The sequence below is a fragment of the Stenella coeruleoalba genome (genome assembly GCF_951394435.1).
Source record: "Stenella coeruleoalba genome assembly, chromosome: 16".
Classification (NCBI taxonomy): Eukaryota; Metazoa; Chordata; class Mammalia; order Artiodactyla; family Delphinidae; genus Stenella; species Stenella coeruleoalba.
This window is the reverse complement of record NC_137162.1, coordinates 81436371-81459837: the sequence shown is the minus strand read 5'-3', so window position 1 is coordinate 81459837 and position 23467 is coordinate 81436371. Positions and strand designations below refer to the sequence as shown.

Genomic DNA, 23467 nt, shown 5'->3' with positions numbered 1-23467 from the left:
CTGGAGGCTCAGGCAGGGTGTCTTTGTGGCAGTTTTCCCAACCGGTTGCTTGGTTGGGAAGCCTCATTCTTTGTTCTTAAGGCCTTCAGTTGATGGGATGAGTGTCTCTCCCCGCCCCACCCCATTATGGAGGGTCATCTGATGACCTCCATCCAATGATGGAGGTCATCATTCTGAGTCTGTTGATTTAAGTGTTAATCAATCTAGAAAATACTTTCACAGCCACATTTAGACAGGTGTTTGACAGAACAGCTGGGCACCATAGCTAGCCAAATGGACCGTCACACATAGTGTTACCATGAGAGAATAGATGAGAGACGGGTTCAGTTTAAGTGATACCCTCACTTCTGACTGATTTCTTCTGCCTTGAACTACACGCTGGAATTTGCACTTTGTCTGTCAAATCAGCTTGAGATTATAGGTTATATAGATACGGCCATCCTCCATCTGTGGGTACACTGGCTTATACCCATTAATCTTGATAATTAATGTTCACATGATGAAATCATCGAGCCTCACCATGAAGCCCTGGGAAAGCTTGTGTGCACCACCTTCAACTGATAGAACCTTAGTTTTTATGCTCTCTCCCCCATCAATTACCACATGTATGACAAGAACCTTGATACTTGTATTTGATTCCAGCATTTAAAACACTACTATTTTTGCTCGACGTGGCTATGAAGTGTAAGCCAACTGTAGGAACTTGGGGGCAGGATTATGCCTAGAAATATTGAAGAAGTAGTGTTTTATATTAACTGTAGGAAAATTCATATTATAGAGTACATACAAGCCTTGTACTGTTGTTAATTTAAAGGATATTTATATGGGTTTACATACCCACCTTTGAAATGTATTACTACGTGAGTTATAACTTGACCATAGCGTGAGTTGAGGCTGATGATGGTTGGTGGAGGGTGAAATTAAGCAGGGTTTATAAACCACGTTAATGGTTTTGCTCCGTATTCGGAGAGCCATGGAAAGCTATTGAGGCTTTAAGTGGGGGAGTGACGTGGTCATAGTTATTAAAAAGGCAAACAGTCTGTGGTGTGAGAGTGGATAAGAAGAGGGAAGAAAATGGATGGAAGGAAGGGCGGGCAGGAGGCTCTTAGAACTGGCAAAACGAAGAGGGCTAGGCTGGGAAGGAAGATTGTGAACGCCGTGTGGGACATGTTGGTCTTGTGGTCCTCTGATGGGATTGTCAAACATGCATTTGGATACGTGTGACTCGAAGCCAGAGATGGAAAGTTGAGGGATTGAAGCCAAGTATAGGTAAATTTGAGAGCCTGGGATTAATTGAGGCAGAGACTAAGAAGACATGGCCAGAGAGTTAGAAAAAAGGGGAACTAGGAGATGATGCCATTCAAAGGAACCAAAGGGGAGTTTGTTTAAAGAAGGGAAAAAGGGGTCAAAATGCTGAACGCTGCTACAGTTAAGACTGAAAAAATGTCCATTAGACTCATCAACTATGATAACTTGAAGTGAAAGCTGTTTTGGTGTAGAGATGCATTCAAGCTAGAAGGAAGTAGGCTGAGAAGTGTGAGGTGAGCTTACTGAAATTTAACCGAAGGCGAGGAGAGAGTTGGGGCAGTAGGTGTGAGGAAGGTAGGGCCAGTGGATGGAAGAGATCTGAGAGTGTCGATGCTGATAGCGTCCAGTAGGGGACATCAGGTGGAAAACCTCATATGTGGAAGGGAGAATCCACGTTAAGGTTCCTGCTGGGATTGTATCTTGATTCTGAGGCTAGGCTTGCTGGCTGGCCTCAAAGGATGGAACACCTCGTCCATGGTAATAGGGGTGAAGGGGATACGATACCATTATGTATTTTCCTAAGTCCGTGTTGTATTCATCAGTGTCCTGCATAGTAATTTGAACAGAGGAAGTTTAATATAACGAATTAACTGTGTAGGGGACTGCCTTATAAGAGGAAACATGAACTCTGAAGAGTACAGGAGTATCAGACAGGAGGCATCCACTACCCCAGGGCAGAGGCAGAAACACATCTCGAGGAGTCCCCCCCCCCCCCCCCGAAGTCGTGGGCCATTGGATGGCTGAGATGTCGTGCTGATGCATCACTGGGAAGCTGTTCGTGGGGAGGTGCTGGGCCGGGAGACTCCTTGCCCAGGGAGGTGGCTCCCTGGGAGATGCTCTCTGGGTCACAAAGGGAATCTGCCCCCAAAGAGGGGCCTCGTGCTGCTGCCCACCTGCTGCAGGTTCCCCACGCTTAGAAGGCTGCCAAAGACGGGCACACCAGAACCCGGAAGAGAGCTTTCCCTCCTTTGCTGTCCTTCCAGGGCCCTCTACCAGCAAAGCTCACTAATGTGCCAGCTGGCAAAAGAGAAGCGTGTTAGGGTCCACCTCCATTATCTGCACTGATGGAGCTGAGGGACAGTACGTTGACGAGTGGCACTTCTGTTATTGACCTTTCAGGTTTTTTCAGTTTTTGTTGTTGTAGTGATTGTGATGATGAATATCCTTGTCCATAAATCTTTCTGCATATCTTCGTCTTTAGCTCTCATTCTTAAGAGCCAGTCACGTTAGAGCATATTTAGAGATGTGATGAGTGGTTCTTAAGTGTTGCTGTTTGCTTTTGTATGCCTGAAGTATTTCTGGAAGGAAATGAGAAATACAGATTGTCGTTAGGGAAGGGAACTGGGTTTTATGAACCTATTCATAAAACTAAAATGTTACAGAAATTTAATTGTAAATGTTAAGGGGTGTTATCTGTTTTGTTAAACTCAACTTTATTGTTTCATTTCTCAGCATGTTAGGTTTATTAAGCAAAGTGTCCTATCATGTCTTACTCTGTCAGCAGGAGACACTTATTTTCTAACCTTACTTTAGCATCATTTGCTGCTCAAAATGAGTCAGGGTATTTTCATTTAGTTGTTTCCTCTTATTGCTATAAAAACCAGGTCATGCATTTCCTTTTGTGTCTTTGACCCTAGTGTGGCATTTGTGACAATACCACAGTGGCCAGCCTTCTCAACACTGTTGCTGCCAGGCCTGACTTTTAGTGTCAGCTTCTGGGAGGCTCTGTGAGTGCAGGACTCTGTCAGGAGAAGTGTTAGAGAGAGAACTTGAATACTGATGACCCTACCAAGTTCTGAGTTTTCTTTCTGAATTTGTTCCCCTCTTCCTGTTTTTACAATAATGCCTTTAAAAAGAAGACTGAGTTTCTTAACCTGACAGTAATGATAATCATTTTAAGAAATACTTTTTCCCTGTATGTATTACCTTATAGATTAAGACATAATAAAGTAATGCTGAAAATTGTGACGATAAAATTTGGTTGTTTTAAAACACTTGAAAAAGTATTTGTAGTACTATTTTCAACCTTTACTGAGCTTTTTTTTTTTTTTTTTTTTTTTTTTTTTTTTCCGTATGCGGGCCTCTCACTGTTGTGGCCTCTCCCGTTGCGGGGCACAGGCTCCGGACACGCGGGCTCAGCGGCCGTGGCTCACGGGCCCAGCCGCTCCGCAGCATGCGGGATCCTCCTGGACAGGGGCACGAACGTGTGTCCCCTGCATCAGTAGGCGGACTCTCAACCACTGTGCCACCAGGGAAGCCCACCAAGATGTATTTTTAATTCAGTGAGGACTCTGTAGAATTTACATCTGGTACATCTGGTATTACTCATTAGCTTTTTTTTTTTTTAAACGTAAACTACTGAAGCAGAAAGGATTGATTTTGAAGTATGAGGAAAACAGTATTCTGAATTTTGACACTTTAGTCTGCATTATTTACTGTGTTTTTTTACCTATTAAAATTTTAGGAAAGAGCCAAATGATCTTTAATTTTGTCTCATTTGATTGAATCATTGTCTATTTTGCTGCTGAAGGGAGCAAAAAATAATCTGTGTAGTTTCTTTTAAAGCCTATCAGAATTTTTGTAATAGCCCTTTCTTAAATTCTTCAAAAAATATTTCTCTGGGGCTTCCCTGGTGGCGCAGTGGTTGAGGGTCCGCCTGCCGATGCAGGGGATGCGGGTTCGTGCCCCGGTCCGGGAGGATCCCACATGCCGCAGAGCGGCTGGGCCCGTGAGCCATGGCCGCTGGGCCTGCGCGTCCGGAACCTGTGCTCCGCAGCGGGAGAGGCCACAGCAGTGAGAGGCCCGCGTACCGCAAAAAAAAAAAAAAATTTCTCTGAAAATCTTTGCCATTTCTCTGTCGGAAAGAGTAGATTTTTAAGACAAATGGGCTCATGAAGCACGAAGAAGAAATTGAACACCTTTGTACTTGAGCTGTCTAAAGTTCAGCCACAGAAGTGTTTGCGTGTTCAGTGTAGTCCCCACCATCTATTCCCAGGTGGTCCCTTGTGTTCTTTCTAAGACCTGAATCTAGGGCTGATATTCATAGGAGGCACCCATTAAGCTTTTGTTGAGCTAGGTGATGATTAGTTTGAAGTTCTTTATTATGACTTCCTTATTATTAATTCAGTGGTTGTTCCTTAGTAATTTCTTGGTTGGTTTTTCAGGACTGCAGGAATATGTGGAGGCTGTCTCTTTTCAACACTTCATCAAAACACGATCACTTATCAGTATGGATGAAATTAATAAACAATTGATTTTTTCAACAGAAGACAATGGGAAAGAAAATAAGACTGTAAGAATTTAAAATCATATTTCACATTTATTACATAATTTATGTAACAGTATAATGATTGTAGGCGGTTTATTGGCTTATGATGCTAAGAATATTGAGATGGGAAGGTTCTTTCTACAGTGTGATTTCATAGATTCCCAACTAGGGAAATGGTCTTTTTAAATATTTTAGTTAGTGGCTCAAACAACCGTGGGTATGTTGGGGGAAAACATTACTCTTTACATAAAGCATTATTGAGTAATTACGTTAAGTCCACCGTTGGTTTTATGGTGTATTTTACTATGTGCCCTTTATAAGCACTGTCTCATTTAATCCTTTTTTTAACCTTATGCGGTAAGAATTATTACCCTCATTTTTCAAAAAAGGCCTTTAGGGAGTTTAAGTAACTTACCAAAACCTAGTTAGCTAGTAAGCATGACAGGTAACTTTGAAACCAGGTGTCTCGCATCCAGAGTCATGAGTGTCCTTGTCCACGCTGCCGGTGTTTCTCACCATGTGCCCCAGGGACCCCTGTGCCAGGTGTCTACCTCAAAGGAGTGTTTTAAAGGATTTGATTTAAAGGTTTTAAATTAGGTAGTATACAGCACATGCCACATAAGTGCTCAGTAGTTAGTTGTCATTATCAATGTCAATATCAAGTTGTTATTATATAGTGAGAGATGTTAATTACTGAGTTCATAATGCTTTTATCTGAAATATTACATAGCTTCTCTAAATTAAGAAAAGAGAAACTTTGGTAGTTCAGCTTTTAAATAAATACTGTTTTTTCCCCTGGGTTTCAAGATACAGTATTCAGGCCATGAGGTAAAATTTTGACTGTTTGGTAACCTCCTGAGATACCAGTACACATAAAGATACAATTAAACAGTTTTTTTCCTTTCTTTATTTTTCATCAGTTTTTCTTTCATTATTATTTTTTTAAAAATCACTCAAAGAGTTAGGATAGGCAGGCAGAAAGTGGAAGAAGCTATGGAAATCATCTTTTCTTGAATGTTAATAAAACATTAATTTTGAAAAGTGAGATATAATTTGGCATGACAGGTATAACTTACTTCAAGGAAACCATGTATTGTCTCAATTTTAAAAATCATGTGAAGTTTATTAAGGAGGAAATTCATCTTGAGAAGTAAAATTCCTTCATACCTTTTATTTATTTAGTAAAGATTGAATTACGGAAAGAAGTAAGGTAAGCCTGTTTGACCCTGCTTCTTTTTTTTTTTTTTTTTTTTTTTTTTTTGGTGGTATGTGGGCCTTTCACTGTTGTGGCCTCTCCCATTGTGGAGCACAGGCTCCGGATGCACAGGCCCAGCGGCCATGGCTCATGGGCCCAGCCACTCCGCGGCATGTGGGATCTTCCTGGACCGGGGCACGAACCCATGTCCCCTGCATCGGCAGGCGGACCCTCAACCTCTGCTCCACCAGGGAATCTCGACCCTGCTTCTTAAATATATCAGGCAAATTACCATGCCTCCCTTTCAAAGTTCTCTCTAGTTCAGAATGGAAATATAAAGGCAAAAGGTAAAGAGAAACTGAGAGTTAAAACACTATTCTGAGGATTTAGGTAGTAAATTATTGTAAGATTAAGGTGTCATAATATTCATATACATATAGTTCTCAAAATGTGAAGACCACATTCATAAATAATTTTTCCCTTTAGTGCTAAAGTTTGTTCTTGGTGCTGAAAATTCTGGGAATTCAGTAGGGGAAGGTATTTTGCTCTGACATGCCTATTGAGAGTAGTGTCAAAACCATTTAATTTTTTAAAAACTTTTCATTATGAAAAATTTCAAATACACAAAAAGTGGAGAGAATAGTAGCACATGAACATCCATATACCCACTACCTGGATTCAGTAATGAACATTTTGCCATATTTGCTTCATCTAAATGTTTTTTGCTAAACTACTTAAGTTATGGATGTCACGATGTTTTACCCCTAAATACTTCAGGTCCATCTTGAAAAACTGCTTTTTAAGTAATTTTCTTTTCCCTAGTTTCTAATATGCATTATCGGTAAAGCAGAATTTATTTCCTTGACAATTAGTTGAAATTTGTTCGTTTTTTAACACACTTTTTTCTTCAAAATCAACTTCTTAGTTTATAATCAGGGAACTCCTTCTGTCTAATGAGAGAAACAAAGAACATTAATGTTTTCTTAAGCAAAAGTTACTTTTATAAATGACTTTTATGAAAATGCCCGCCACCTCCCCACCTCCTCTACCCTCACCACCCACAGTCTGTCCTTTCCAAAAAGATGCCAGTTCTCTTCACAGTTAATAGAAACAACACATAGCAGGTCAGGATAATTGGGAATTATGTCAGGATAATTGGGAAGCTGACTTTGTATACTTACCCAGTTCTACCATTAACTAGTTATATTACCTACAGTGTTTCTTGGACCTCATTCTTATACTCTACATTGAGAAGGTTGGAACAGATGGTCTCTGAAGAGTCCAGCAGTGCTAGGATTTATGTATTGGGTACAGAGCAACCAGAGTCATCTTAATAAAACCTAAATTTGACTCTGTCATTTCCTTGCTTAATTCTCAACGACTCTGTTACCTATAGGTAAAGTTCTCATTTCTTAATGTGACTTTGTCCCCTCGCTCTATCTTTCTAGACTCATCCTGTACCACTTCTTACTTTAAATTTTACTCCAAAGAAATACCTCACTAGTTCCTCAAATATACAGCTCGATTCTCACCTGCACGCCTTTGCAGTTCCCTCTGCCTAAAATGTCCTCCAATATAATTGCACCCCACCTAGCTAAGTCTCATACAGACTTTTAATAACAATTTAGACATTGCCTCTTTTAGACAGAATCCAATAGAGAGAGAAATTGATGTGGAGAGAGGAGACTGACATAGTGATGGTAATGGTGATACCAGCTAACATTTATTGAGTATTTACTTTGTGTTGGGCATTATGCCAAGAACTTGGTAAATGTTATCTCATCCTTAAAATAAACCTCTGAGGTAGGTACTGTTATCCCATTTTACAGATGAGGAAACTGAGGTTTAGAGAGATGAAATAACTTGCCCAAGGGCATACACCTTATGAAGCAAGGTCCTGGAAGAGGTGGGAGGAGATGGGTCAAGGTCATTTGGAAGAGTTAACCTCAAACAAGAGGAGGGACAACTCATCATCTGAGACTGGAGGATAGAAGGTAAAGATGGATGTGGACATAAATAAGTTTTTTTGTTTTTTTTTTAGGGATAAGGTAATTGAGAGAGCTTGTGCCAGGTGGTCTGGCAGATAACCAGGCCAGTGAAAGTAGGCAAGATTGTTTACTGAGAGTGAAGAGGTTTGGGGTTGAGTAAGGGCTGAGGAGGAGAGTGGTGAAGGTTTGGAGTAGTGTTTGAAGAGACTGGAGACAACCATCTAAGAAGTAAGCAAAAGGACTGGTGAGTAATTTGTAGTGGTACAAACGCTATACAGTTGTGTTATTTTTTAGCCCAGTGGTACTCAGCCACTTGAATAAAGCACTATCAAGAGTAGATTTTTATTACTGATTTAGGGTTGTGTTTTTGCTGGGCAGGTGCAGTAGAAAATAGGAGCCTAAAGGAACTGAGGCGGCTGTAGCGAGAGAGTAATAAATCCTGATGGCTAGTGCCGAGGGGGACAGGAGAGAGGCCAGAAAGGGACTAAGTGATTGAGGAAAACATGACTGGATCCTGAACCTGGAGGGCTTTATGATTTGTCGTTTAAATAAGTCAGTCATTGTCTTGCAGTAAAGTCAGTAGGCCTGTTTAAGAATGTTTTGATTTTATCTTGTATGTCAAGTGAAATTGGAAATGGTTGATTTTATAATGATACAATATTAGATGTCAAAATTATCTTGAAGTCATAAGTTCAACTCCCTACTGAGGGCATGAATTCGTCTTGTAATGTCTCGAATGGTCATTTAACAAAACGGATCATTTTATTTAGAGAAGATTAGTATGATTGGCCTGCTGTTGATTTTGTTCCTTATATGAGATACATGCATAGTCACTCTTTTACACAGTGTATTTTCTTTGTGTGTGTGTGTTCTTTTTTTTGTTTTTTTGTTTTTTGTTTTTTTTTTTGTTTTTTACCAGCCCTCTTCTGATGCACAGGATAAGCAATGCGGTACCTGGAGACTGAAAATCACGCCTGTTGATTACCTTCTGGGAGTGGCTGATTTAACTGGAGAGTTGATGCGAATGTGTATTAACAGTGTCGGGAATGGGGACATTGACACCCCCTTTGAAGTGAGCCAGTTTTTACGTCAGGTTTATGATGGGTTTTCATTCATTGGCAATACTGGACCTTATGAGGTTTCTAAGAAGCTGTATACCTTGAAACAAAGTCTGGCCAAAGTGGAGAATGCTTGTTATGCCTTGAAAGTCAGAGGTTCAGAAATTCCAAAACACATGCTGGCAGATGTCTTTTCAGTTAAAACAGAAATGATTGATCAAGAAGAGGGCATTTCTTAGAGTAACATAACTCAGTTTTCTTTCTCTTAAGAACTCCTGAGAGAGACCAATTTGTAAGACTGTTATTTAGGATATCATTTGACTTTATTGTGGCTTTAGAAATGTTTTCAGTTGTACTTGTTTTAAATTGTATACAGGCTGTACATAAAATTACCGAAACAAATCATTTCTTATATCTTACTCATGAAAATTTGCATACAGATGTTTGCTTCTATGCCTGTTTGACTTTTTGCTGGCTAAACCTCATCATTTATCTTTGTAAATGTGAACATGCTTCAGAGTGCACTTTCTGCCGTACCTGTTTTAATTTAGTGTGTGTGAATTTTGGAGCGGTAATATTTAGTGAAAGACAGTTATAGTTTAAGTTGGTGATTTTTAAAAAATATATATTTAGTTATACATCTGGACTTGAGCTTCCTGTTTAAATTTCTTGATAATATTGTGCCAAGCCTCCAAAATAGGCTTAATTCATAGACCAAGAGTTTAAAATCACATTACCAGTATACTTCATGAGGTATTGTAGTGAGAATTCTGTTATATTCTGGCTAATTTTAGGTCATCTTGAATGCATATGAAACAGCCTTCCAGAAAAATTGACAGGTACCCAGATGTTAGTTTCTACATGTAACTCTGTCCTTCATCACAGGAAGTCTGATAGGGAATTGGCGCCGACATTGGAACGTCTCCACTGACGTTTGAGCTGGATTATACACTTGCACAGACAACTGAAAAGGTCGTGATTATTTAGCAGTTTTTGTTGTTGTTATTATATTTAATTAGGCATGTTTGGAGGCTTTCCTATTCTAACATCTATCAGAAATTACATCTAAATAATTATAATGAAGTTTTGAAAATTCTGAAATATTAAGTTAATCCAGATCTTTATAGTTGTCCAGTTGTGTTAATGCGTAGTATGAAAAGTTGCCAAAGAAGATTTATCACGTACAATTCAGCAATAAGACAGTTGTCAACACAGTTGGGAATAGCAAGTAGTATCACTAGTAGTAGAAGTAGTCTCACTATTAATATTTAGAATTGGAATTTGCCTACTGAAATTAGTTATTTTAGGAATATTAGGAATTAGTTATATTAGGAATTTGCCTACTGAAAATAGTTATACCATTCACTGTGGTGTGAAACTGACTTGAGCATGGCACTGTTGGCTGACAACTAGACATTTCCATTTGGTTTTGTGAGTTTTGAGAATCTGGATACTGGATTTTATTTTTGGAAAGATTAGCAGCTCTGTTTGCAAGGGCTTATTCTTGGAAAGGATAATTTTCCAAAAACGATCACCTAAAGGAAAATAAAATATATACATGCCTAATAGATTAGGTTTGTTTGTTTGTTTGTTTTGGTGGTAGTTTTTTCCGTTTCCCTACTCGAAGGTATACAGCTGAAATATAGTTTTATTACATATTTTCTTTCCTCTGCCACTTGAAGTTAAATTTATAATGTTAAAAGTAAAGTAATAATGGATTGATGAATGTCTTACAGATGTTTAAAACTGAACTCTTTGAATAAAATATTAAAATACAAAAGTTAAGCTTATTTTTTGATCAGTTGAGAAATACTTAATCAAACTGTTATAGACTTTTTAGCCTAAACAGGAAACTTGATATAGACTCGCTTAATGTGGAGATTTATGATTTCTTAAAATGGGTCCAGAAGTAGGGAGAGTTCAGAAAAGACATCTTTTCACATCTCATTGACCTAGACTGGGTAACTTTCCAGTCCCTCAAAACCAGTTAGTGGAAAGGAGGATGAGATCACCTTGATAGATCAAAGTGCCCTTTATCTGAGAGAAGAGCAAACACAAGAAACCGAGTTAAGGTGTTGCCATCTTTGGGGAAGGGGAAATGGCCTTTAGGTCCGCAGTCAGCAGTATCTGCTACAGGTGGATTGGTGCCGGGCCTACTGATACATTTCTACATTGCATGTTATACTAATACAGTGGGTGTTAGACCAGGATGGTAGAGGATCTCTAAATGTATCCTGAATGTTTCAGTTTTAAAGTGGTTGCTCTCATATCATCACCTGTGGTGATGTTTTTCATCTTTATTATAAAAAGAAATTGGTTCTAGGTAACATGGCAAGTTCCTGAGAAATTGTAAAATAAAATTGGGTTATTTCCTTCATAAGTAATTGCTGCATTTATGAAATCATTGTTTTTTCCACCATACACATTGCAGAGCCCTAGGGCTTTTTTTGAAGGTGATCAAAGAAAGGTGTTATTTAAATGAGGGATTGGTGGAATGGATTTAAAAACTTAATACAAACTCTTTGCTGTCTGCAAAAGACTCACTTTAGATTCAGAGACACAAATGGATTAAAAGAATGGGAAAAGGCATTCCATGCAAACAGTAACCAAGAGAGCTAAACAAATAGACATCAAGACCTTTTTTCTTTTGGCTAGAGACAGAGAACAACATGTAATGGTAAAAGGCCCAATCCATTGAGAATGCATAGCAATTACAAACATATGTATATTGATATATAAAACAGCAGAGCCCCAAAATACATGAAGCAAAATCTGAGATAACTGAAGGGAGAAATGGACGATTCAGTAGTAATAGTTGGATAATTTAATACCCGACTTCCTATAATGGATGGAAGAACAAGACAGATCAGTAAGGAAATAGAGGACTTGAACAACACTGTCAACCAATTAGACCTGACACCCGTATATAGAACACTCATCCCAACAAGAGAAGATATATTTTTCTCAAGTGTGTGTGGAACATTATCCACAAAATGTCAGGCCACAGAACAAGTCTCAATGCAATTAAAAAGATTGAAATTATACAAAGTATGTCCTCTGACCACAATGGAATGAAGTTAGAAATTAATACTAGAAGTAAATTGGGAAGATAAATGAAGCAACATACCCCTAAATAGTGGGTCAAAGATGAAATCACAGGGAAATTAGAAAATATTTTGAGAAGAATGAAAAAAACACAGTATACAACTTACGGTGTTCAGCAAAAGCAGTGCTCAGAGGGAACTTTATAGCTTTAAATCCCTGCATTTAAAAAGAATGATATCAAATCAATAACCTAAACTTGTCTTAAGAAACTAGAAAAAGAATAGCAAAGCAAACCACAAAGCAAGCAGAAGAAAGGAAATAAAGATTAGAGCAGATATAAATGAAACAGAGAATAGGAAAACAATAGAGAATACCAGACAGTGGAGAATATCAGTTGGTTCTTTGAAAAGATGAACAAGATTAAAGAAACCTTTGGCTAGACTGACCAAGGAAAAGATGATTCAAATTACTGAGATCAGGAGTTAAAGAGGAGACATTACCACTGACCTTACAGAAGCAGAAAGTTTATAAGGGAACACAATGAACAATTCTAAAGTTACATAACCTAGATAAATGGACAGATTCCTAGGAACGCACAAAACTGACTCAGGAGGACACGGAAAATCTAAATAGAACTATAGCAAAGAAAGAGGTAAGGTTACTAATAAAACTCCCAGTGAAGAAAAGCGCAGGACCAAATGGCTTCACTGTTAAGTTCTACCAAACATATAAAATTATCACCAGTCCTCAAGTTCTTTCCAAAAAAGTAGGGAATAGTTTCTAACTCATTTTATGAGGCCAGTATCATTGTCATACCAAAGCCAGACAGAACTACAGACCAGTGTCCTTCATGAATATAGATGCAAAAATCCTCAACAATATACTAGGAAACCAAATTCAGTCACAAGTAAAAAATGATTGTACACCATGACCAACACCGTGGAATTGCATCTCAGGAATGCAAGGTTGGTTCAACATGAAAATCAAATGTAATACGCCATATTACTAGCACGAAGAGGAAAAAACCATGGTTTATCTCAGTAGAAACAGAAAAGTCACTTGACAAAATCCAACACCCTTTCATGACATAAACACTCAAACTTACAGTAGAAGCGAAATTTCTCATCCTGGTAAAGGGTATTCGAAAAGCACACAACATTGTACTTAATGGTGAAAGAACGGAAAGCTTTCCCTCTAAGATCAGGAACAAGACGAGGATGTCCAACATTGTACTGGAGGTTCTAGCTAAGGCAATTAAGCAAGAAAAAGAAACAGAGGGCCTCCAGATTGGAAAGAAAGATGTAAAACTGTCTCTATGTGGAGATAACATGATCTTATATATAGAAAACCTCTATAAAGAACCCTCAAAACCCCCCAAACTATTAGTAATAATTAATGAATTAAGCAAGGTCGCAGGATACAAGATCAATACATAAAAATCAGTTCTGTTTCTCTACACTAGCAATTAAAAATCAAAATCAAGGCAATAATTGCATTTACAATAGCATTACAAAGAATGAAATATACAGAAATAAACTTACCCTAAGAAGTGCAAATTGTACACTGAAAGCTATAAAATGTTGCAGAAGAAAAAGGCATCCTGTGTTCGTGGAATCTATGGGTTTGGACATTCTATGGGTTTGGACAGGTCAATTGATTTTTGACAAAGGTGCCAAGACCGTTCAATGGGGAAAGAATAGTCTTGAACAAATGGTGCTGGGACAGCTGAGTATCCACATGAAAAGAATGACGTTAGATCCTTCAAATCATATACAAAAATTAATTTAAAATGGAGCGAATACAAATATGACCTAAAACTATAAAATCCTTAGAAACAGGTGTACATTTTCTTGACCATAGATTAGGCAGTGGTTTCTTAGGTATAACATCAAAAGCACAAGCATCCAAAGAAAAAAATAAATTGAAACTTCCATCAAAATGAAAAACTTTTGTACATCAAAGGACACTATCAAGAAAGTGAAAAGTCAACCCACTGAATGGGAGAAAATATTTGCAGATCATAATCCGATAATATAGTGATATAATGATAATAGATATATGTATCTAAAATATGAAAGGAACTCTTCTTAACAACTTAACAGTAAAGAGACAACCCAGTTTAACAGTAGGCAAAGGATTTGAGTAGACAGTTTTGTAAAAATGACACGCAAATGACCAATAAGCACACGAAAAGATGTTAAACTTCATTAGCCATTAGGGAAATCAAAATCACGAAGTACCACTCTACACCCACTATATATATACATTTTATATCTATATCTTTTATATAATAAAAGAGAAAGAAGGAAAGGAAGGAAGAAGAGGGAAGAAGGGAGAGAAAAAGAAAAACAGAAGGAGAGGGAGACTTGTGCATGAATGTTTCCAACAGCATTATTTATGGTAGCCAAAAAGTGGAAACAACGCAAATGTCCATCAGCTGATGAATGGATAAACAAGGTGTGTTATACCCCTGCAATGAAATATTATTCGGCCATAAAAAATTAAGTGCTGTTACTTGCCTCATGGATGAGCCTAGAAAACTATGCTAAGTGAAAGAAACTAGATACAGAAGGCTGCATATTGTATTATGTATTGATATGAAATATTGGTGGCATTGGGGTGCTTGAGGGGTTTGGAGTGACTAACAATGTGGGGTTTTTGATGAGGTGATGGAAATGTTCTGGAATTAGTGGGACTGTGCAACCTTGTGAATATATTAAAACCCACTGAATTGTGCACTTTAAGATGGTGAACTTCATGTTATGTGAATTGTATCTCTATAATAGTATTTTAATGTTTTTTAAAAAGTGGATTTATTGTTTCCTTGAAAATTTGCTTGAAATTGCCTGGTATTTTGCTTATGGGAAGACTTCTTTTTTAATTATTCAGTTTCTTTAATTGTATAGGGCTATATAAGTTTTTCATCATTTCTTAATGGCAAGTTTTGATAAATTACATTTTTCACAGGATTAGTCCATTTTGTCTTCATTTTCAATTTTTTTTTGATACAGTGTTGTTAATATGTTATTATATTTATATCCTGGCTATATATGTATTCATAGTATATATTTGTGTTGTCTCTGTATAGATGTTTTTAGTCATTTTTGCCAAATGTGTCTCCATTATGTTAGTATTTTTAAAGAATTAATTCTTGCTTTATTTGGCTTTGGCTTTTTGCTAGTCTGTTTTTTATCTCATTGATTTATACTCTGATTTATTATTTCCTTGTATACTTTTTGGGGGTTTATGTTCTAATATTTTTATAATACATTATATTTTTTACATTTTTGCTTATTTTTAGACTTTTTCCACTGGGTCTTGAACGTTGGTTTTATAATTAATTTCAATAAATGTGGAGTACTTTTATTAGTAAGATATTGTGCTGACTAGTCTACTTTCTATATAATCCTGTACTGATCTACCTTGATCTCTTATTTTTAGGGGACTAAGGGATCCCGCCCCCTCCTCGCAAATCTGGGAATTAGTAGGTACTTGATTAGCTTCTATTTGTTAATTCTGTGGTTTCTATTGGTATCACCTTTCTATCTTTTGACAGTTTCAAAAAAATCTATTCAAAAAATACCATTGAAATCTTGTGGAAGTTCTGCAGTTTATTGTTTTTTAAAAATTTTTTAAAGGTGTTTTTATTTACTTATTATTATTATTTTTTTTGCCTGCATTGGGTCTTCCTTGCTGTGCATGGGCTTTCTCTAGTTGCGGTGAGCGGGGGCTACTCTTCGTTGCAGTGCGCGGGCTTCTCATTGTGGTAGCTTCTCTTGTTGCACAGCACAGGCTTTAGGTACACGGGCTTCAGTAGTTGTGGTGCATGGGCTCAGTAGTTGTGGCTCGCGGGCTCTAGAGTGCAGGTTCAGTAGTTGTGGCACACGGCTTAGTTGCTTCGCGGCATGTAGGATCTTCCCGGGCTAGGGATTGAATCCGTGTCCCCTGTGTTGGCAGGTGGATTCTTAACCAGGGAAGTCCCCCTGCAGTTTATTTTTGAAGAAATACTTTGAGTCTGTCTTTCTTTGAGTGCACAGTTTGTTGCATCCAGAATTGTGAATGTGGTAACTTGCAGCCTAGAGCAGTAGCATTGCAGCCAAATCAATCATCTGTTTATCTTCCAGATGATCTTGCTAAAGGAGCCCCTGTTGGTTCCTGATTCAGAGTGGCTCTCCAAACAATAGATCAGGTCCTGATTTCCATCAGGGTTGGTGAGGTCTTCAGTATCCCTGTTCAGCACACTCTCATTTGGGGCTCTGTCGATCCCTGGAGGGGTTATGGACAGGACCAGTGTCCTTGGACCCTCTATACTTAGAGCCATCCAGAATTCTAGAAAGTACCTCGTGGTCAACAATTTGTTCATGTTGATGGGGTGTCACATTTGCAACTCATAATTTTTTTTTGAAGTTGAGACTTGAAAGTTTTTAGATGATTCATACATTAAATTACAACCCACAGGTTAACTATAGGACTTTCTTACATTTTGTCTAAAAGTGCATTTATGTAAATTCAGCTGATTCTTAGAGCTCTGAGGTAGGCAGCGAATGGTAATATTCCCTCCCACTGCCCCCTTTATATGTAAATAATGTAACTGAGACCTAGAGAGGCTAAGTAACACGCTCAAGGTTACCTACCACACTAGACAAAGATTTGGGATTAGAAACTACGTCTAATGAAACTTAGATGACAGCCTTTCTGCAATGACACACCACTTTTTGTGGTTCTTAATATTATATGTGACCTTGAACAGGTTTACCTTAAGCCTTATTCTTTCTGCACCTTAGTTTTATCATCTGTTAAATAATATGTGCCTCACTTTTCTCAGGTGTTTTTATGATTGAGCCATATAATCTGTGTGAAAAAGCATTTCAGGGCATGAAGAACCCAGGAATATAACTTACTGAATAGACTCTACCTGCAAAATTTTGCATGTAATTTAAGGAGATGGCATGGACCTTCAGAAATCCATCTATGGATGCTCTAAAACTAAGTCCCTGAGACCCAGATTAAGAGACCTTGTTGGGGCTTCCCTGGTGGCGCAGTGGTTGAGAGTCCGCCTGCCGATGCAGGGGACACGGGTTCGTGCCCCGGTCCAGGAAGATCCCACATGCCGCGGAGCGGCTGGGCCCGTGAGCCATGGCCACTGAGCCTGCGCGTCCGGAGCCTGTGCTCCGCAACGGGAGAGGCCACAACAGTGAGAGGCCCGCATACCGCAAAAAAAAAAAGAGACCTTGTTATTGGAGGAGTCCAAATATGTCTTTCACATCGTACACTTGTATAAGCATGCAGTTTCCATGGTGATACTCTGACAGGGGCAGATACGCAATTTTGTTATAGTTGTGTGAGTGAAATGCTGATATTATGTTAGAGAATTTCTCTAGTTAGAAATGCCCACGACTTTCATGTCATTCTGAAATGCGTCTTTGACCTTAAAAAGCCAAGAATCACCGGTCTAGATGATTTCTTAAGGTCCCATGCACCATCAAAGACTTTATAAGGGACTTCCCAGATAGTGAGGTTAAGACTCTGCACTTCCAATGCAGGGGGCCTGGGTTCGATCCCTGGTCAGGGAATTAGATCCCACATACATGCCTCAGCTAAGACCTGGCACAGCCAAATAACTAAATAAATAAATATTTTAAAGATAATAATAAAAAGAAGTCTTTATAAATCCAAGGATCCTAACTAGATGAAGCAATTTCTAGGATTTATGAAGTAGTGGGCTTTTCTTCGGTTCGTTTGTTTTTTAAACAATAAGTGAAGTTCTGTTGAGTGCATGTTCCAGCGTTGTCCCTTCCCTTGTCCCCTAATGCAAGTTCTCATTTGGTAGAAGCACACTGATATTTTAATTCAGAGACTACCTATTGCGCTTGTTCCTTATGCATCTATAATTGGTGTGTTTCAAGAGAGAAGGTTTTTGCCTTGTGGAATAAATTATACATAGTTAATTTTCAGTCATACCGTCTTCAAATTTTAGGGTAAAAGTGATTATTTCTCTTTTTTTAACCTTTATTCAATATTTTTCCGGCTTAATTTTGATATACTTGACACATGACATTGTGTAAGTTTAAGATGTAGAATGTGTTGATTTGAAACATTTATAAATTACAAAATTACTACCAGCCGTCATACTATTAGCTACTGCCTCTGTTGATCCCCATCCCATCACATAGTTACCATTTCTTTTCTTTCTTTCCTTTTTTCTGTTACTTCTGTCACTGTACGTAGAGACAAGCCATTTCTTTTTGGTGGTGAGAACATTTAAGATCTACTCTTTGAGCAACGTTCAAATATATGACACAGTATCATTAGTTATAATCACCATGCTATGGATCAGATCCCCACACTTGATAATTTTATCCCGGGGAGGGTGTACTCTTTGAACAGTATCTCCCCGTTTCCCCTACTTCGCAACCTCTGGCAACCACTACTCTATTCTCTGTTCCTCTGAGTTTGTCCTTTTTAGATTCCACCTATAAGTGACATCATATAGTGTTTGTCTTTGCCCACCTTATTTCACTAGTACAATGCTGTCAAGTTCCTTCCAGATTGTTGCAAATGACAGGATTTCCTTCTTTCTCACGGCTGAATAATATTCCATTGTATACAGTCAGTCCTTTGTATCCTCAGGTTCTGCATCTGTGGATTCCACCAAGTGCAGATCAAAAATATCAGGGGAAAAAATTGCAGAAAGTTCCAAAAACCAAACTTGAATTTGCTGTATACTGGCAACTATTTACATTATATCTACAACTATTTACATAGCATTTACATTGTATTAGATATTATAAGTAATTGAGAGGTGATTTAAAGTATGTGGGAGGATGTGTATGGGTTACGTGCAAATACTACATTTTTTTATATAAGGGACTTGAGTATCCATGGATTTTGGTACCTGCAGGGTAGGTCCTGGAACCAGTTGTCCTTGGATACTGAGAATGACTATATATACCACTCTTTATTCGCTTATCCATTGATGGACACTTAGGTTGTTTCCATACCTTGGCTATTGTGAATAATGCTGCCATAAACATGGGAGTACAGACATCTTTTTTTTTTTTTTTTTTTTTTTTGGTACGCGGGCCTCTCACTGTTGTGGCCTCTCCCGTTGCGGAGCACAGGCTCCGGACACACAGGCTCAGCGGCCATGGCTCACGGGCCCAGCTGCTCCGCAGCATGTGGGATCCTCCCGGACCGGGGCATGAACCCGCGTCCCCTGCATTGGCAGGTGGACTCTCAACCACTGCGCCACCAGGGAAGCCCCAGACATCTTTTTGATATCCTGTTCTCATTTCCTTTGGATGTATACTCAGAAGTGGGATTGCTGGATCATACGATAGTTCTGTGTTTAATTTTTTGAGGAAACTCCATACTGTTTTCTATAGTGGCTGCACCATGTTACATTCCCACCAACAATGCACTAGGGTTCCCTTTCCTCCACACCCTCGCCAACACTTGTTATCTCCTGTCTTTTTGATAATAGCATTTCTAACAGGAATGAGGTAGTATCTCATCGTGGTTTTGATTTGCATTTCCCCGATGATTAACGATATTGAGCATCCTTTCATGTACCTGTTGCCATTTGTTTGTCTTCTTTGGAAAACTGTCCAATTCCTCAGCTCATTTTTTAATCAGGTTGTTAGTTTTCTTGCTACTCCTTATATATTTTGAATATTAACCCCTTTTCAGTTATATGACTTGCAGATATTTTCTCCCATTCAGTAGATTGCCTTTTCATTTTGTTGATTTCTTTTGCTAAGCAGAAGCTTCTTAGCTTGATGTAGTCCCACTTACTTGTTTTTGCTTTTGTTGCTGTGCTTTTGCCATAAAAATGTTTATTTTTTACTGGTCTACCTTTTGGGGGGAAAATCCTATTTGTAACCCATCTCAATGATCTTTTGAATAGTATAAGCAATTACATATGCCAAATCCCAAGTCTTGCTTTAAGAAACATGACAGAACAGCATCTAGGAAATACAAGAACACAGGACTCAAAGTCCAGAACTTTCTTCCATATCATAATGTAAATAAAAGCCTCCAAAACTCTTTGTCTACCTAACAGAACTCACACGTACACATGCGAGCCTGCGTGCACACACACACCCACAGTAGTTTTTCTGGATACCTCTTAGTACTTCCCTGCGTGGAGGGAGAATGGATAGAAGGCTTTGGCAGCGTTGAAGAGGCAGAATCCTAATGGCACTGATCCTTTAGCAGTCACGATTTGAGCCACGCACCAGGTAAAGCATCTCAATTAACTGACGTTTTGACTCAAGGCACAGGGAACATAGAATAAATAGTAAAAGAAGAAAATTTTAAATATCAACTCTCACCTTGGGAGCAGTTGCAGAAACAAGGACTTTAGTGACAATGCATATTTTCTCATTGCTTTGTAATGTATCTTTTATATTTTAATCAGTTGTGCCTTTTTTTTTCCTCCCCTTTTCCTTGTTATTTCATATAGGGCATGTTTTTGTTGAGTAAACTTTTAATCTAGTCTTCAAGTTACAGGATGGCAAAGGCAAGTTGTATTGAACCAAAAGAGGAATGAAGATCAGAGGTGGGTAGTGACTGATAGGACTTCCTCTCTCCCCTCTTAGGAAGAAAGTGAACAGCCTTGGTTGTGGGGAGGATCGATGCATCCTATTCGGTGGAAGCATGAAGTCGCCTGGAGGTTTAAACCTAGCTGGAAAGGTGTGAGTGCCGCCTAGCCAGAGGAGTAGACCGTGCCGGGCACTGCCTGCTGATACTTGGTACTAGGCCTGCCTCCTAAACTCTCATTCTGCATTGTAGGAACTGGAAGCCTAGAAACCACACTTCCTTGATTCCCTTGCTAAGAGGGTTTACTTGCAGTCTCCCAGTGAGAGGCACATGTAATATTTGAAAAGCAGAAGAGAAACAAAAGCCTTGATTGCTCCTTCAGCATCAGAGGCAGGGTCAGGCTTGCTCAGATGGCATACGTGAGGTCTTGCAGGAGCTTCCACACTCGACTGATACCTGCTTCAGGGCTGCCGGCAGCTGAGATCATCAGCCGTGGTTTCCTGCAATTCCTGTGACTTCTGGGTTTCCTGAATTCACTGGCAGCTTTCCCTGACCTTCCTTTCACCCAGCCCTTCCAAGGTTTTGGAAGCACCTGTGTTAAATCCTTTCCTGTATGCTTTCTGTTACCTCGAGTGCTTTCTGTTTTCCTGACTGAATGCTGACTTCAGGGAACAAGTGGTTCTTAAGCCTGAGAAGAGGTGCCCGATCTCTCTCGTTGAAGAAATGCAAGTTAAAACTACAAGTTGGCCCTTTTCACTTATCAGATGGGTTAAGAGTTGAAGACTGGGGCTTCCCAGGTGGCGCAGTGGTTGAGAGTCCGCCTGCCGATGCAGGGGGCGCGGGTTCGTGCCGCGGTCCGGGAAGATCCCACATGCCGCGGAGCGGCTGGGCCTGTGAGCCATGGCCGCTGAGCCTGCACGTCCAGAGCCTGTGCTCCACAACGGGAGAGGCCACAACAGTGAGAGGCCCGCGTAACACACACACACAAAAAGAGTTGAAGACTGGTAACACTATGTTGATATGAGGGAAACGGGGACTCAGGCTGCTGTGAAAAGTAGAAATTGATATTGATCTATGAAATTGACATTGATCTCTACGGGGAGTGTTTTGGTAGCATCTGTCAAGTTTATTCATACATTTGTGAAATTACATGTTCAAAATATACTCATTATAGCAATGTTTTGACTATTAAAAAGTCAAATGTGAGTGTCCTTCCATGAAGGACAAATTAAATCAATTATGGTGCAACCATAAAATTAGATGCTATAAAGCCATTAAAAAGAATGAGATAGGGCTTCCCTGGTGGCGCAGTGGTTGAGAATCTGCCTGCTAATGCAGGGGACACGGGTTCGAGCCCTGGTCTGGGAGGATCCCACATGCCGCAGAGCAACTAGGCCCGTGAGCCACAACTACTGAGGCTGCGCGTCTGGAGCCTGTGCTCCGCAGCAAGAGAGGCTGCGACAGTGAGAGGCCCGCGCACCGCGATGAAAGAGTGGCCCCCGCTTGCCACAACTAGAGAAAGCCCTCGCACAGAAACGAAGACCCAACACAGCAAAAATAAATAAATTAATTAATAAACTCCTACCCCAACATCTTAAAAAAAAAAAAGCAGACAGCTCTGCATGTCCTGTTATGGAAAATTATCCATGGTGTTTTAACTGAAAATAGCAAAATGTAGATATGCCACTGCTGTGGAAAAGGTTAAAATAATATGTCCATATGCTTTTGTTAATGCGCAAACTATTTCTAGAAAAATACACACAAAATGACACGAGTGCTTGCTGGTGCCCTCCTTCCACTCGTGAATCAGTGAGCAAGGGTACAAAATAGGTGGCACATTTGTAGGCTGTGATGTAAAGCAAAGGTCCCCAGCCCCTGGGCCATGGACCGGTACCAGTCCACGGCCTGTTAGGAACTGGGCCGCATGGCAGGAGGGGAGCAGCAGGTGAGCCAGCCAGCGAAGCTTCATACGCTGCTCCCTGCCGCTCCCCATTCCTGGACCCCCAACCCCGTCCAGGGAAGAATCATCTTCCACGAAACCGGTCCCTGGTGCCGAAAGGGTTGGGGACCGCTGATAAAGAGCTCGAAACCAAGGATAATGTTGGTATTATTATTGGGTTTTTTGTTTGTTTTTTACAAGGTCTGTTTCTTCTACCTTTTGGCTCTTTTTTTCTCCAGATATCTGTACTCTATTTCCCTCATCACTTTTAAGTTTGTGCTAATAGGCTACTTCCAAATGAGGCCTGCCTTGATTTAATTTAAATCTCCATTTGCCACTTATTCCCAACACACTTTCAGAGAGTGGCATCTATAGAGAATATACTATGAATGGTCTCCCTGACACTATGGAAAGTACCACTCCCTGCTTACATAAGTAACATGGAACCAACTCAAGTATTATGCTTGCCAGTTGTCTCCCATAACTAATACATAAGCTTTGCAGGAGGAGGAATGTCTGTATCCCCTGGTCTATCCCGACACATTGAACAACCCATGGCGCATAATGGGTGCGGAGTGAATACTTGTGGAACGAGTAGACAGGTGGATGGTTTTCAGTTCTGTGATGTTACAAATAACATGGGGGTGAGTGCCTGTGATGATTAACTTCACGTGCCAAGCTGACCAGCCGTTGGAATGTCCCCGCATTTGATCAAACATTATTCTGGGTATGTCTGGTGAGGGTGGTTTTCGATGAAATTCACATTTGCATTGGTAGACTGGGTAGAGCAAATGGCCCTCCCTAATGTGGGTGGACCTCATCCAATCAACTGAGGATGTGAATAGAACAAAAAGACTGAGTTGGGAATTTCTCCTGCCTGACTGCTTAAGACATTGGTCTTGTCTGGCCTTTGGACTCAGACCGAAACATCAGCTTTGATTCGTTCTTGAGCCTGCTGGATTTTGAATTGGAGCTTTACACCATTGTAAGTTGCTGTAATTGGCTCTCCTGGGCCTTCAGCTTGCCAACTGCAGTTCTGGGACCTGTCAGTCTCCATAACTGCATGAGCCAATTTCTTCTCTCTCTTTCTCTCTCTCTCTCTCTCTCTCTCTCTCTCTGTTTCTG

At 39.6% G+C, this 23467-nt stretch overlaps 1 protein-coding gene across 3 annotated transcripts in view; it reads left to right on the top strand.

Moving 5' to 3' along the window:
* TSNAX (translin associated factor X) overlaps positions 1–14802 on the top strand; it is a 37983-nt gene extending 23181 nt beyond the window's left edge. For all 3 annotated transcript variants that reach the window (XM_079900557.1, XM_079900559.1, XM_079900558.1), the window contains exons 5-6: positions 4473–4600; positions 8679–14802. In XM_079900557.1, coding sequence (XP_079756683.1) covers positions 4473–4600; positions 8679–9056 — 506 coding nt within the window. In that variant the 3' untranslated portion in view covers positions 9057–14802. The remainder of the gene's footprint in view (positions 1–4472; positions 4601–8678) is intronic.
* Positions 14803–23467: the final 8665 nt, after the last annotated feature.